This window comes from Hemitrygon akajei, chromosome 31 (genome assembly GCF_048418815.1).
Source record: "Hemitrygon akajei chromosome 31, sHemAka1.3, whole genome shotgun sequence".
NCBI lineage: Eukaryota > Metazoa > Chordata > Chondrichthyes > Myliobatiformes > Dasyatidae > Hemitrygon > Hemitrygon akajei.
This window is the reverse complement of record NC_133154.1, coordinates 37,718,421-37,735,506: the sequence shown is the minus strand read 5'-3', so window position 1 is coordinate 37,735,506 and position 17,086 is coordinate 37,718,421. Positions and strand designations below refer to the sequence as shown.

General features: G+C 43.4%; 1 protein-coding gene across 2 annotated transcripts in view; it reads left to right on the top strand.

Moving 5' to 3' along the window:
* LOC140719226 (serine/threonine-protein phosphatase 6 regulatory subunit 3-like) overlaps positions 1 to 6,750 on the top strand; it is a 214,264-nt gene extending 207,514 nt beyond the window's left edge. For both annotated transcript variants that reach the window (XM_073033683.1, XM_073033682.1), the window contains one exon: positions 2,818 to 6,750. In XM_073033683.1, the coding sequence (XP_072889784.1) occupies positions 2,818 to 2,821 (4 nt within the window). In that variant the 3' untranslated portion in view covers positions 2,822 to 6,750. The remainder of the gene's footprint in view (positions 1 to 2,817) is intronic.
* Positions 6,751 to 17,086: the final 10,336 nt, after the last annotated feature.

Sequence of the window (17,086 nt, the reverse complement as noted above, 5' to 3'; positions counted from 1 at the left end):
CTGACCTCCTGTCTCCATCGTTCTCTGTTCTGAGACCGTTTCTTGAGGGTGGACCAAAAGTGACTCAACACTATGCCTTCTCTTCCTTTCACAGTCTGTTTGTCAGTTCTCAGGAGATATGGTGGTAGTAATATAAGGTGAAGTCAAAGGGAAAGAAAGGATTAACATTCGAGGAGTGTTTGGTAGCTTTGGGCCTGTTCTCACTGGAACTTAGAAGAATGCAGGGGGGATCTCATTGAATCCTACCGAAGGTTGAAAGGACTAGATAGGGTGGATGCGCAGAGGATGTTTCCTATGATGGGGGTATCCAGAACTAGAGGGCACAGCCTCAAAATTGAAGGATGACCTTTTAGAACAGAGGTAAGGAGGAATTTTTTAGCGAGAGTGGTGAATCTATGGAATGCTCTGCCACAGACTGTGGGTATATTTAAGGCAGAAGTTGATAGCTTTCTGAATCAGAATCAGGTTTATTATTACCGGCATGTGTCGTGAAATTTGTTAACTTAGTGGCAGCAGTTCAAAGAAAAAATAAATCAATTACAGTATAAATATATTTGAATAGATTAAAAATTGTGCAAACAAACAGGAATAATATATACTTTAAAAATAAAGTGAAGTGGTGTTCAAGGGTTCAATGTCCATTTAGGAATCAGATGGCAGAGGGGAAGAAGCTTTTCCTGAATCACTGAGTGTGTGCCTTCAGGCTTCTGTACCTCCTCCCTGAGGGTAATAGTGAGAAAAGGGTGTGCCCTGGGTGCTGGAGGTCCTTAATAATGAATGCTACCTTTCTGAGACACAGCTCCTTGAAGATGTCCTGGGTGCTTTGTAAGTTAGTACCCAAGATGGAGCGGACTAAATTTACAACCCTCTGCAGCTTTTTTCGGTCCTGTGCAGTAGTCTTCCCCCCATGTGATGCAGCCTGTCAGAATGCTCTCCACATTACGTCTAAAGATGTTTCTGAGTGTATTTGTTGACATACCAAATCTCTTCAAATTCCTAATGAAGTTTAGTCGCTGTCTTGCCTTCTTTACAGCTGCATGGATATGTTGGGACCAGGTTAGATCCTCGGGGACCTTGACACCCAGCAACTTGAAGCTGCTCACTCTCCACTTCTGACTCCTGTATGAGGATTACCCTTCCTGAAGTCCACAATCAGCATTTCCGTCTTACTGACGTTAAGTGCCAGGTTGTTGCTGCAACACCACTCCACTAGTTGGCATATCTCATTCCTGTATGCCCTCTCGTCACCACCTGAGATTCTACCAACAATGGTTGTATCATCAGCAAATTTATAGATGGTATTTGAGTTATGCTTAGCCACACAGTTAAGGGTATAGAGAGAGTAGAGCAGTGGGCTAAGCACATCCCTCTGAGATGCACCAGCGATGATAGTCAGCGAGGAGGAGATGTTATCACCAATCAGCACAGAAGAAACAGAGTACCATATAAAAGTCTTAGACACATATATATAGCCAAGGTGCCCAAGACCTTTGCACAGTACTATAGTAATTGCATGTATTGCACTGTACTGCTGCCACACAAAACAAAACAAATTTCATGACACGAGTGATGATAAACCTGATTCTGATATGGGTCTATTGTGGACTGAGAGTGGGAAGGGGGCAGAGAGAGGGGAATCTTGGTTGGGAAAAGGGAAAGGGAGTGGGAAGTGCCAGAGAGACATTTTGTAATGATCAATAAACCAATTATTTGGAATCAGTGACCTTGTCCGGTGTCTCAGGGCTAAGTGTGCCTGCATCCACATCACCCCCGCCGCAGACCTCAATCCAACTGAGAATTTGTGGCTGGATTTGAAAAGGGCTGTTCACTCATGATCCCCATGCAATCTGACAGAGTTTAAGTAGTTTTGTAAGGAAGAAAGGGGAAAGATTTCAGTGTCCAGATGTGAAAAGCTGATAGAGACCTACCCACACTAACTGCAATTGCTGCCAAAGTTGCATCCACTAGATACTGACTTGAAGGAGGTGAATTCTTGTGCAATCAATTATTTTGTGTTTTATATTTGTAATTAATTTAGATCACTTGTGGAGATCTGTTTTCACTTTGATACAAAAGAGTCTTTTCCTGTTGATCAGTGTCCAAAAAAATCAAATTAAATCCATTGTGATTCAATGTTGTAAAACAATAAAACATGAAAACTTCCAAGGGGGAGTGAATATTTTTTATAAGCACTGTGAAAATGTCTTGGGCATTGTAGCTCTAGTGTGTGTGATGATATATATATATTAGAATCGGAACCAGATTTACAGGGAGCATGCATTGTAGAGACCTTGAAAATGGGTGTGGGGTGTGGAATCGGTTCTGAGTTAAGGTGAATGATGTTATCCACACCCAGCTCAGGAGCTTGATGGTTGTAGGGTAATAACTGTTCCTGAACCTGTTGATGTGGGACCTAGACTCCTGTGCCTCCTATCCTGATGGCAACAGCGAGAAGAGCATATGGCACTTTTGGTGGGGATCTTTGATGATGGGTGCTATTTTTTTGTGCAGCGCTCCTTGTAAATGTGCTTAGTGATGGTGAGGGCTTTCCCTGTAATGGACTGGGCAGCATCCACCATTTTCTGTTCCTGGGAATTGGTGTTTCAGGGAAAATGGTGAGACACTTTTTGGGGTGTGAGTCTAAAACCAAGTTATCCCTCAGAATCTATTTTGTTTTGAGATTTAGATGCTTAATTTTTAACTGGCAGCTTGTTCTCACAAACCATTATTTTGACAAGAGTCTGTAAGAGACCACTGGATATTAAAACACCAGGTGGAACCTCAATGAATTTGTTTCTTTCTTTCCTCTCTCCTTAGGTAGCACTGCAGAGTGCAATGAGGAAGGTCCTTCTCGGTGCACCCTGAATGAAACTCCTGGACCGTGCCCACTCCGGTTTGGGAGCTGGTCTCTACACTCTCCGCCGCCGAAGCAGAGAATCGCCGCCGAAGCCGTCAAAGGCTTCACCTTCCCGGGGCAACCTCTCGGCTGCACTGATTCAACAAAGAAATGAGGGGGGAGGGGATTGGGAGGGGCGGGCAAGGTGTCGGGAGGTGGGAGGGGGAGGAAGGGTGGGCAAGGGAAAAAAAAGAGTTATTATAAACCAGCAATACAATATATATAACTCAGCTCATGGAATCCAAGTAAATATTTGTTTCTAACAGTGTTCGCGTGTGGACAGAGCGTTGTTCCCCATCACAAGTCAGATAGTTCATAAAGAGAATATAAATGTTCTCTCTCTAATACTGTACAGGTGATAGGATGGTTCAGGTAAATCGTAAGACTGAATACTGTAGTTGAATTTCTCTGCTTAGTTAAGCTGAACTACTGGTTTCCAATCCTCATAGGTCCAAATGTATTTGTGTCTCTTCACCTTTCCCCACACCACAATCAATGCTAATGAAACGATGATCACACTGAGAGGCCAGTAGTGTCTTTATGCTGTCCCTCAGATCCTGGCCTGCTGTGGACAAATTAGTGTAGAGGTTTATCATTTGTTTAAGGTCCTCTAGTGCATGAATCTGTAGGGTCTTAATCCAATGATTAAAGTCATTTCTTACCCATCATTCTTTGATGTATCTGGCGGTTAAAATCTGTAGAATCCCAATTCTTTTATGTACAGTAAAAGTGACCCATTTGGGACAAATTAAACTAATTCTGAAATTCTCAATATCTTGGAAGGGACTAGGACAAGTTTGCAATTGCAGGAGGTGAGTGAACTGGGCTGCTTAATTTTGCCATTAGATGTACATTTTTTGTTTAAAGTCAGTAAAACTGAAACAAAAAAAAAACATGGGGTTAACCGCCAACACATCTTACCCCTCCAATAGGTCACTTCCTCTGTGGGCTACAAGATAGGCATTTGTATTGAATCAAATCACCAAAACATTTGTATTTAAGATCAACGCGTTAGCGCGCACACACACACACACACACACACACACACACACACACACACACACACACACACACACACACACACACACACACACACACACACACACACACACACACACACACACACACACACACACACACACACACACACACACACACACACACACACACACAGACTCACTCACTCACTCGCTCACATATGTGTCCTCCCCCTTCCCCAGTGAGAATTCTAGCTTTGCTGCTTGTATAGAGATTTCCAGCCACAATGGTGTGGAGAGGGTGATGTTCTGCCCATTAGGTACTTATAAGCTTTAACAATGATGCTACTTCAGGGAACTGGACAGAGGTTGAGTTTGAGGCTGAACATTCCCACCTTGCAACATTTTTTTAAAAAAAGGAATTCTTCTCGTGCACAGCTCTTCCAACTTGAGTTGTGTTTAAACATCAAGTCAAAGCCAAAAAAAAAAGTTGATGGCTGCCCTCCTGTGAGAGAGTCCAGAAGGCTGTTACATTTGCCCTTTGGCAGGCAAGGGCTATACTCTTCCAGTACTTTGGGTGGGGAGGGGGTGTTGTGGAGTGCATCTGTGGATTCCTCTGCCTTGGCCAAATGCAAGTAACCAGTGTCTGGACACTGGCTTTGAAGATAGGTACCTTCAACCCAGTAGTAGTACAGCTGCCATCAACATCTATGGTTCATCTATTTTTATTTAAAGAAAATGCTTCACGTAATTCATATGGTTTCTACCTTGGTGACTGTTTCAAACTTTTGGGGTCTTTGATGCCATGAGCTGATCAGTGTTAAATATTAAATGGTGAGCTATCTATATTTTCATAATGGAGAAAACTTTTTTTGTGCAAAATGATGTTTTAGGAAGAGATGGACTTGATCTTCCATGCCCATGATTGGCTGGATTCCAAAAGATCTGATAAGTAAGTAGTTAAATTGTTCCTGGTGCTTATGGAATCACAGACATTCAGAGCACAGTAGAATGCTTAGCCCATTCGCCTTAAGAGTGGTTGGTTGCCTGATTGCAGCTTGCATCCAATGTTGGAAGAACAACGGTTTGTTTGGCAAACCCCCATGCAGCAAGCTTGGATTCTCACCACCAACTTCTTTCTGTACCTCGTGTTGGTGCTGAGCAGTTTGGCCAGAGCTCGGTTTGTGGGGTGTTGAGGCTGGGGGTTGCAGTGCTGGGAAGGTAGTGGCTGGGAAGAAGGACAAACATCCCATAAAAGCCAGGAGGGAGATACAAATCCCAGTCTTGAGCGTGCGATGAATTTTTCTACTAAAGAGGCTGAAAGCTAATAGGACCATAAAGAAATTGCACTTTCTTATTTGAAAACTAGTGGCTAACTGCAGAACAAGCCCCATGCCAACTGGAAATGTGTTTGCAGCTTGTGCTTCACTGCAGGGGAGGAAGTATTGTGTTGACGGGGGTAGGTGGGCGAAGAACATATCCTGAAGCAAATGGTAGCATGACTCATGAAGTGAAATTTCACTTATCATGGTCTGGTTGTTAAATTTGGTAGCCTTCCCCAAAAACTTCTATAGTCCAGTACCTCCTCGTTGTCCTGGTGCAGTGCTAAAATCCATGCCATCCCTTGCCAATGATGGGAAAAATCTGACACGCTACGTTAAATTATTCTGTTACTTCAAAGGTCTATCAGTGGCTGAAGCCAATGTTGAGGATGTGCTGTTTTGGTTAAAATTTGCTCAAGAAATTAGAATTGTTCTAGAGTTTTATGTTGGCATAGCAAAATTCTGGAGAAACCAGTGCTGCAGAAACCCAAGGAAGGTTGCAAGTTAAGTTCTGTCCATAATTTGAGAAATTTCCTCAATCAACCCTGGACCCTGGGTGTTGGGTGATCAAAACTCTGTCACCTTATGTGTCAGCTTAATTGCCGGGGAAACCTGGCAGCTCAGAGAGTGAACATTTCTGAACTGCTCCGTGCTGTCTGGTTGCACTCCCACAAGAGGCAGCTAGCGAGCTGTGTGGAGAAGTGTGCAGCACACGAGTTTATCCAGGTACCTCTACTGCCACCAACCAATATCACAGCCTAAGAGTAAAAAATCACTCTTTGGAGCAGTATTTTGTTGTTTTGAAAACTTTTTTTCTTATTCTTCTATACCTCATGTATCAAATATTAATAGGGTAGTGGGTACTCCAAGAACTTCAAACAATGTCTTAAGCCATACGAAGTTGTGCCCAAAATAAGGTTGCTGCCGTAGGAGGCCTAGTGGGTTATTCCCTTTATATCGTCCGTTGGTTAATTTGGTGAGTCACCAAACCCAACTTGATGCATAGCCAGTGTTACTGATTGATATCACACAAGGCATTGTTCAAAGATACCTCAATGAGTCCCCACTTCTGTTTGCTATTCAAGGTGCTCCTTGCTGCTGGAATGTGGAGCAAGAAACTGTTTCTGTTCAGATTTCTGCCTCCCCTTACACCGAAACCTGGCAGAAACAAGGCCTGTTCAATGCAAAGCAATGCTTGTAACAATTATCCACTGTAAAGCCTTATCCCCAAAAGTACTTATCTTCAAGATGCAGTGAAGAACATTTTGAGATGCATTTTGACAGATCAGCCTTTTCCCTCCAGTTCTGTTGGGAAGCTGATGTTAAACTGGGCTTCCAGCTTCCTCATTAGAGAACTAATTGGGACATAGTCATTGTGGGATTAACATAACTCACTGAAAGTAACCTAGTGGCAGAGGCAGTCAGTGCCCATAATTGGCACAAAATAAAAGTTTTGAAATCCAGCCAGGGTGGGTTGAAGCAAGGTAAATCCTTTCTCTTTTAAGATTATTGATGTTTGATGTGTGCAGCAAATCGTAATAAAATTTAAACTGTAGCAGTTGTCTGGCTGGTTACTGTTTCTTTTGGTAACAAACACTGAAAGCAACGTGAGAGCGAATCTTAAAGCATTTCTCGTTTATTGTAAAAGTAACCGTTTATTCTAGGAGAAATATTGTTTATATACCACAACTGTACAGACATAAACACGTTCGTAGGGCTGACAAACCTATTGTTGTAATAAAATATTCTATCTATTTCAAAGGGTTATTGAATATTTACTATAATGAAAGATGAAAAAAGGTCCAGGGTTTTACTGAAGATGGTTGGTAAAATTATGCTGCAGCTGAGATTTGTAGTTGATTAATAATCTCCTTAACTCCAAGTAACGTATAACTTCATAAACACTTGAGATTCTGCAGATGCTGGAAATCTAGAGCAACACACACACAAAATGCTGAGGAACTCAGCAGGTCAGGCAGTGTCGATAGGAATAAAGAGTTGATATTTCAGGCCGAGACCCCCTCATCAGGGCATGAAGGGTCTTGTCCTGAACTGTCGGATGTTTATTCCTCTCCATAGATGCTGCCTGACCTGAGTTCCTGCAGCATCATGTGGTGATAGCACCTTTAACCGCCGGACCCCTCCTGAAAAAGCTGTATTTACGGAGCTTCCAGGTAAGGATTTCCCGGGTTTAGACCCACAGTCATCGAATCAGCAGCATTTAGATTCAGATTAATTTACTTATCACATGTACATCGAAACATACAGTGACATGCTGTTGGCATTAAAAAGCAACACAACATAAGCAACAGCATCAGCTAAACATGGTTGGCATGAGGGATCTTGGTCCAAAACATCAACTGTGTATTCCTCTCTAGATGCTGCCTGTTGTATAACTTCAGCTCGGCTGGTGCTTATTGTGCTTATTCTGGAGTTAACTTTTTGACAGATTCAGTTGAAATTGAGGATACGGTTGCTTTGTGTTTTGATAATGCTAAGAATGTTGATTTTTTAATTTCTATATTATAAACTACCGACATAAGGTGGGAGAGATCTCTTTTAGAGAAATTGTATCAGCACTTTGTGCACAGTAAGGATTCCCAGGTAACAATGAGGTAATCAGTAGCCAACACAGTTTGAGGATGTGCTGGGGGCAGCCTGCAGGTGTCGCTTTGCTTCTGGCACCAACGCAGCCTGCCTAATGCGATGAATGGATTGCACTGGTAACACACAGCAACGTTTTGCAGGCAGTTCACAAAACTACTAGAGATACTTCTGAATCTGCAGCCCAAAGCTTCCCTTGAAGGAATGTACTTTTCAGCTGATTAAACGAACTAGAGATTAGACAATCTTTTGAAGGATGCGACGAACTTGACTCTCAGGAATGCAGTTATGGCACCTTAAAGGCGGAGGTAGGCTGCGGCTGGGGTGGACTTCAATCCAGATTAAAGCTTTGAGGCCCCAGACTGGTGTTTAGGGTCATCTGTTTGTGTTTGGCCAGCCTCCCTTTCTTCTCATTACTACCATTGTGCAGGAGATTCAGGGATCTTGGGGCACCAAGCTGCCAGTTTTGGGAGTTCGGCAGCCTTTGGGCTCCTGGATGGGCTTTACAGCCTGTGGACTCACTTTCAGCTCATGTTCTATGTGTTACTGATTACTTTTTTATTATTTGTATGATTGGATGTCTGTCAGTCTTGGTGTTTTTATGTGGATTCTATTGTGTTCCTTTGTTTTCCGGGTACCTGCAAGAAGATGAATCTCAAGGTTGTATATGGTATACGCACTTTGTTAATAAATTTACTTTTTTGAGCTCCTGGTGTCATTGGTTGACTACACTACTCTGCCACTCCCAGATGGAGGAAATGGCTTTTTGCAATTGGTATAATTGTCTCACGTATTGAGACACTGTGAAAAAAGATTTCAACAGAGCAGTATGCTAAGGTACACAAGGGAAAACAGAATGAGAATAAAATTACAGTCAAAGCAGGCTGATCAAAGGGCAAAGGCCGTGATCAGATTGTCAGGTCGAGAGGCCATCTTATCGTACAAGGGCACATGGTCATAAAAATGGCATATTATCCCTGAGCCTGGCAGTATGTGCTTTCAGATTTTTGTATCTTCTGCTCGATTGGGAGTGGAAAGGAGAGAGTGAGTCTAGGGGGGAGAGGGGTGTTTAGTATATCGACTGTTGGAAAATGGAATTCTTCATTTAACAGTGACACTTTTGGCGGCAGCACTCCTCCGTGAAGCAGAAGTAGAATTCTGCAGGATTCTTGGTTATTTATGAAGTGGCTCCAACAGGTTTGTTCCTAAAATATTTTCCCAACAGATTTTTTTTTCTTACTCTTCTAGGTTTAACTGTATTTGGACAGAATCAAGTCGCGTTTATTGTCGTGCACAGCTACAAGATAAAGGTAGAATGAAAGGCATACTTTCAGCTGCATCATAAGTATGTACAGTCAGTGGCCACTTCATTAGCTATACTTGTACACCTAGCTAAAGCAAATAACAAATCAGCCAATCATCTGGCAGCAACTCAATGCATGAAAGCTTACAGACACGGTCAAGAGGTTCCGTGTTGTTCAGATCATCAGAATGGGGGAGAACTGTGATCAGAGTGACTGGCCATGGAATGATTACTGGTGTGGTTTGAGAATCTCAGAAACTGCTGATGATCTGAGATTTTTACACACAGCACAAGAGTTTACAGAGAATGGTGCAAAAATACATCCAGTGAGTGGCAGTTCTGAGGGTGAAATTGCCTTGTTAATGAGAGGTCAGAGGAGAATGGCCAGACTGGTTCAAACTGAGAGGAAGACGACAGTACCTCAAATAACCACTTGTTACAACAGTGGTGTGCAGAAGAGCATCTCTGAACGCACAACACATTGAACCTTGAAGTGGATGGACTACAGCAGCAGAAAACCTCAAACACGCACTCAATGGCCACTTTATTAGGTACAGGAGATACGTAATAAAATTACCACTGAGTGCACGTGTATGCACAGGAGCAATGAAAAGCTTACTTACAGTAGCATTCACAAGAAAAGCATAAACTGAACAGTAAGTACTGTAAATACAAGAACAGAGAGGCCCATTTTAATGCAAGGTAATCAAGGTGCACACTGTTACCAAGACTGATATGACTCGGTGTTTCTCCCCAGATGCTTGCTGACTTGCTGTGCCCTGTTTCTGACTATTGCAGCCGTGAGCAACCACCAATCAAAGGATACTGATCCTTTCTACAACTATCTCACAATGTGAAAATACCTAAGTTGTTCGGAGAAGTTTGCAATATCAACCCCCGATGAGAGCTTGATCTCTGAACGATGAAGAAAGCACAAAGCATCAGGCACAAAACACTGGAGGAACTCAGCAAGTCACCTGGCATCTAAGGAAAGGAATAAACAGTCAATGTTTTAAGCCAAGATCCTTCATCTATGCTTTAGAGTTCCCTGCTGTACATAGTCTAAACCTCTGAAGAAAATAGGAATATTTCCTTGCCATAAGAAAGCAGCATCCATTATCAAGGACCTCCACCATCCAGGCATGCTCTCTTCTTGCTGCTGCCATCAGGCAGGAGGTACAGAAGCCTTAGGTCCCACACCACCAGGTTCAGGAATAGTTATTACCCTACAACCATCAGGCTTTTGAACTAGTGTGGATAACTTCACTCACCTCAACACTGAACTGATTCAATGGCTCTCTTTCATAAACTCTTTATAATTCAAACAAAGAACAGTACAGTCTTCTGCCCGCCATGTTGTGATGACATTTTAGCCTACTCTTATGATCAACCTGGCCCTCCATTTTTCTATCCTATCATCCATATTTCTATCAAATGTATTTGCCTTTAATTCCTGGCTTTCCTCACACTTACCAATTCCTCTGTGAAAAAAAAACTCGAGTCTCCACCCCCCACCCACTTTCCTCCATCCCCCTTAAAATTATGCCCCCTAGCAATAGCCTTTTTTGTCCTGGGTAAAAAGTCTCTGGCTATCCATTCTATCTATATCTCTTAGCACCTTGTACACCTCTATCAAATCACCTCCCATCCTCATTTGCTCCAAAGTGAAAGTCCTAGCTCACTCAGCCTATCCTGATAAGACATGCTCTCTAATCCAGATGGCATCCTGGTAAAACTCCTCTGCACCCTCGCTAAAGTTCAAAGTGAATTTATTATCACCATATTCACTTTCTTGTGGGCATACTCAAAAAACCAACAATAGAGTAATGACCATAATAGAATCAATTAAAGACCACACCGACTTGGGCATTCAACCAGTGTGCAAAAGACCACAAACCGTACAAATACAAAAAGAAATAATAAATCAGCAATAAATTTCAAGAATGTGAGATGAGTCCTTGAAAGTGAGGCCATTGGTTGTGAGAACATTTCAGTGATGGGGCAAGTGAAGTTATCCCCTATGGTTCAAGAGCCTGATGGTTGAGGGGAAATAACTGTTACTGAACCTGGTGGTGTGAGTCCTGAGGCTCCTGTACCTTCTTCCTGATGGTAGCAGTGAGAAGAGAGCATGGCCTTGGTGCTGGGGGACTCTGATGACAGTTGTGCTTTCCTGTGACACACTCCATGTAGATGTGCAGATGATGTGGAGGGCTTTTCCCATGATAGACTAAGCCATATCCACTATTAGGATTTTCTGCACAAGGGTATTGGTGTTTCCATAACAGCCTGTAATGCAGCCAGTCAATTCACTCTCCTCTACACATCTGTGGAAGTTTGTCAAAGGTTTTGATGTCATATCAACTCTTTGCAAACTCCTAAGGAGGTAGAGGTGCTACTGTGCTTTCTTCATAATTGAACTTGCATGCTGGACACAGGACAGGTCCCCCAGAATGATAGCACTGAAGAATTTATAGTTGCTCAACCTCTCCACCTCCAATTCCCCGATGAGGACTGGCTCATGGACCTCTGGCTTCCTTCTCCTGAAGTCAATAATCAAGTCTTTGGTCTTGCTGATATTGAGTGAGAGGTTGTTATGACACTACCAATCACCTCCCACATGATTGACGTGCAGGTGTACCTGATACGTGGCCAGTGAGTGTTTGTACTTCGATAATAAATTTAATTTGAACTTTGAGACAGGTGAACACTGCTGCCTTGATTGAGATCTGTGGGAGGAGAGGATTTATTGATGATTTGGGTTGAAACTCTGCATCAGGACCCTGTTCACTATTGCCCCTTGGGCTGGTGGAGGAGGAAATGGCCCATCCTTGTTCATGATACCCTCACCTCCTGCACTGTCACTGATCATAGTATACTCTCCTTCACAGCCTTTAACCTGATAGTGCCTTAATCCTGTACTTCCCACATGGCAGCTGGCATAACTCAGCAAACTGGGTTCAATTCCCTCTGCTGTCTGTAAGTAGTTTATTTGATCTTCCCGTGACCGCATGGGTTTCCTCGCACATCCCAATGAAGTACAGGTAGCTATGGTAGCGCTAGAAGTGTGGCGACTCCTGCGGGCTGCTTCTTAGCCCATCCTCCAACTATGCTGGTCTCTGACACAAACTAGCCATTTTACTGCATGTTTCGATGTATATGTGACAAATAAAAGATCTTTAGAAGTTCTGCTGTCCCAATCGGCCCATTGCTTTGGTCTGCTCTTGCCCCACTGAAGTTATCTCCTCATATCCTGTCTCCTCTGGTCCAGTCCCTTCCCATGCATTTCCTCCCCCACTTGGACAGCTTCCAGTAGCAGAGTTCCTCCAGCACAATGTTGCTCTGGATTCCAGCATTTGCAGTGTCCTACCAACAATGCCAGAGATCAGGACTGAGCCTGGGTCACTCTAGCCACTGCTCTACATCTGCATCAGGACCACGTTGTCCACGATCCCAGTGCAGAACGCAATGCACTTGGAATATTGTGAGCAGTTTTGGGCCCCTTATCGAAGAAACAATGTGCTGTCATTAGAGAGATTCAGAGGGGGTTAACAAGTTTGATCCCAGGATTGAAAGGGTTAACATATGAGGAACATTTAATGGTTCTGGGCTTGCACCTACTGGAGCTTAGAAGAACAAGAGGGATCTCAATGAACATAGAACATAGAAAAGTACAGCACATTACAGGCCCTTCGGCCCACAATGTTGTGCCGACCCTCAAACCCTGCCTCCCATATAACCCCCCACCTTAAATTCCTCCATATACCTTCTAGTAGTCTCTTAAACTTCACTAGTGTATCTGCCTCCACCACTGAATCAGGCAGTGCATTCCACGCACCAACCACTCTCTGAGTGAAAAACCTTCCTCTAATATCCCCCTTGAACTTCCCTCCCCTTACCTTTAAAGCCATGTCCTCTTGTACTGAGCAGAGGTGCCCTGGGGAAGAGGCGCTGGCTGTCCACTCTTTCTATTCCTCTTAATATCTTGTACACCTCTATCGTGTCTCCTCTCATCCTCCTCCTCTCCAAAGAGTAAAGCCCTAGCTCCCTTAATCTCTGATCATAATCCATACTCTCTAAACCAGGCAGCATCCTGGTAAATCTCCTCTGTACCCTTTCCAATGCTTCCACATCCTTCCTATACTGAGGCGACCAGAACTGGACACAGTACTCCAAGTGTGGCCTAACCAGAGTTTTATAGAGCTGCATCATTACATCGCATCTCTTAAACTCTATCCCTCGACTTATGAAAGCTAACACCCCATAAGCTTTCTTAACTACCCTATCTACCTGTGAGGCAACTTTCAGGGATCTGTGGACATGTACCCCCAGATCCCTCTGCTCCTCCACACTACCAAGTATCCTGCCATTTACTTTGTACTCTGCCTTGGAGTTTGTCCTTCCAAAGTGTACCACCTCACACTTCTCCGGGTTGAACTCCATCTGCCACTTCTCAGCCCACTTCTGCATCCTATCAGTGTCTCTCTGCAATCTTCGACAATCCTCTACACTATCTACAACACCACCAACCTTTGTGTCTGCAAACTTGCCAACCCACCCTTCTACCCCCACATCCAGGTCATTAATAAAAATCATGAAAAGTAGAGGAAAACCTATCAATTATTTAAATGCCTGGATAGAGTGAATGTGGAAAGGATGTTTCTGATTGTGGGAGAGAGTAGAACTGGAGGGCACAGCCTCAGCGTAGAAGGACATCCCTTTGTCCCTCTTTATATTATGAGAGGAATAGATAAGGTAAATACAAGCAGGCTTTTTCCAGTGACCTCAGGTGAGATTAGAACTAGAGGTCATGGGTTTAAGGGTGAAAGATGAAATGTTTAAAGGGAGCATTGCCACTCAGAGGGTGGTGAAAGTGTAGAATGAGTGGCGCCTGTGGGGTTGAGTTCAACATTGAAGAGAAGTTTGGATCAGTACGTGGATAGGAGGGGTATGGAGGTCAGATGCAGGTCGACCGGACTAGGCAGATTAATAGTTCAGCACGGACTAGATGGCCATTTCTGTGTTATATGGCTCTTTCAGATGAGGAGGAATTTCTTTAGCCAGAGGGTGGTGAACCTGTGTAATTTATTGCCAATGACAGCTGTGAGACCAAGTCATTGGGTATATTTAAAATGGATTAGTAAAACGGTTCTGGATTAGTAAGGGTGTCAAGGGTTACGGGGAGAAGGCAGGAGAATGGGGTTGAGAGGGACAATAAATCAGCCATGATGGATTAGCAGAGCAGACTTGATGGGCTGAATAGCCCAATTCTTATGCAGAACTGTGTCACTACTGTACTTTAACACTTTCCTCACCACTATCTCGCACCTCACCTTTTCCAAAATTCCCAATAATCTATAGGACAAATGGAAAAGTGATCTACCTACATCCCCTCCACTCCCGAATCAAGGTCCCATTCCTTCCTGTAACTTGCTGAACTCCTGAGTGTTCAGACACCTACATGCATTCGGTGGCCAAACTCCAAGTCATCAGCTTCTCACTCACTGAAGCACAAGGGCTTTTCACTCATCCCTGATGAAAACATCCTTCACCAACAGTCCCCACTGTACAACACTGCCAGTGAAGGTTTGTGATGAGATGGGGAACCATGGACTACCTTGGCAGCTACTCTAGTGATAATGGCAGTGTGTGAAGTTCTTATTTGAATGTCATGGAGTCATACAGCACAGAAGCAGGTTTTACTGAAAAGGAATGTGAATTTTGGGAATAATTCCTCTTTAGAGTTTTTGTGCTGGAGCAATGCAACATATCTGATTGCGTCTAACGAGCTTGACTGACTAATTCTAATTGCAACTGAAAATTACTGCTGAGTGACTTGACTTGATCCTCACACAGGGTGAGGAGGAGGCTAACGGGATAGAAATATCACTTCAGAAGAGTCCTCGAGAAGGGTCATGCCACGAAACGTTGACTCTTTGTTCATTTCAATAGACGCTGCCTGACCTGCTGAGTTCTCCAGCATTTTCTGTGCGTTGCTTTTTAGAAATATCACTTGTTGTTTTGATACATCTACTGAAAAGCGGCAAGTAATCTGCTTTCTTCAGGGGGAATGTCACACCAGCGTGTTTATTTTAATGACTTAGTCCATTCAGTCTGTCTCTGCAAAGAACCGTTTACCATTCTCATGGCTTTGTTTTTTCTGTATCGCTTAACCCCCCCACCATCTGAGCCATGCCCTCTTCTCACTGCTACCGTCAGGAAGGAGCTACAGGAGCCTTCGGACTCACACCACCAGGTTCAGGAATAATTATTGCCCCTCAACAATCAGGCTCTTCAACCAAAGGTGATAACTTCTCTCGCTCCATCATTGAAATGGACTCACTTTCAGAGTCTCTTCATTTCATGTTCTCAATGTTTATTGCTTATTTATTTTTTATTATTATGATGATGATTATTATTATTATTATTATGTTTTTTGTTTCTTTGGATTTACTATGAATGCCCACAAGGAAATGAACCTCAAGGTTGTGTATGGTGATCTATACTTTGAGTGAAGTTACCCATGCCTCTCCTGAACCTGGTGGTGTGGGTCCCGAGGCTCCTGTTCCTCCTTCCTGGTGGCAGCTGCGAGAAGGGAGCATGACCTGGATGCCCCTGATCATGTAAGCTGCCTTCAATAACACTGACCACAACTCCGAACTGGTTCCACGACCTACAGACTAGCTTCCAAGGACTTCTACAGCTCGAGTTCTCAGTATTATTTTTTATTTGCACATTGCTTTTTGTCAGTCTTTTTTTGGTAAATTCTAATTTATTTCATTATTTTTCTGTAAATTCCAGCAAGAAAATACATCTCAAAGTAGTATGTGATATTTGGACTTTGATAACAAAGTTTACTTTGAACTTTGAGAAATCAGCTCCTCCAATGTAATTGTTATTACACCCATTCTAGTGACCTTTCATGCGATCATCTCTGTAATTTGGGTTTCTTGTTAATAAAGTCTAGTGGCACTACCAAAGATGTGTCATACCTTACTGGCAAAGGAATTTGATTAGAAACATTACTGATAGCACTCTGTGGTAAACAATCACTACGAAGAGGCAAGTGAGGGTGAAGTGAACTCGAGAGACGTGAGCTGCAAAACCAACACATTTGGAGTTGGAGCTGTGCTCGTTGGAGTGGACGCTTCCGGGGGGGAGAAGATGGAACAGTGGAGTTCTGATGCCTGTCCAACTTGCGAGGGTGGATTGCTCTAAGGGAGCCGATTTGGTGAGGTTAAGAATGGCTTCTTCGGCTGCGAAATCCAAGTCCCAAGTGGACAGTGTGCTCTAGGCCTGGAGCGATTCACCGCAGTGAGGCTCGGATCCTAATGTGAGGTACGGAACGCTGTTTGGACAATCTAAATTCCAGCCCATTTGGAGCGATTGAGAATGGCTTCTCCGGCATCGAAACCTAGGCCTGGTTTGTAGTGCAAGGTTCGGACAATGTAAATGCTAGTCCAGATAGTCTGAGGACTCCCCTCTCCAAAGCACTAAGGATGTGGGACTGCCCCTGGCTGCCGTGTCTTGTGTCTGTGAACTACGCAGTGATTTACCCCGCTAATATGACGAACTGAATGCCCAGGCTTTGGGCCTACTCTGGGCTGCTTCGGGGATTTAGATTTAAGGACTCAAGTTGGTTGGGAATGTTGTTGTTGTCGCTTGCTTTTATTGTTTATGTGACTTGTTTTGTTTTTTTTTCTCTTTCTCTGTGGGCACTAGGGGTGGGGGAGGGTTGGTCTTAAGTTTTTAAAATTCTATTCTTTCAGGTTCCTTGCTTTGTGGCTGCCAGTTAGCAAACAAGCTGTATAATTTATACATTCATTCACAATAAATGCACTTCAAATTTTGAGCTTACTCTCCCCTTTATGTTTGTTTAATTAAGTCTATAGCTCACTCCCCTCATTATCTTTCCTTCCTGCTTCACAAATCTAGAGATAATTTAAATTACTTGGGCCTTTGTGACCCCTCAATGTCCCAAGGTTCG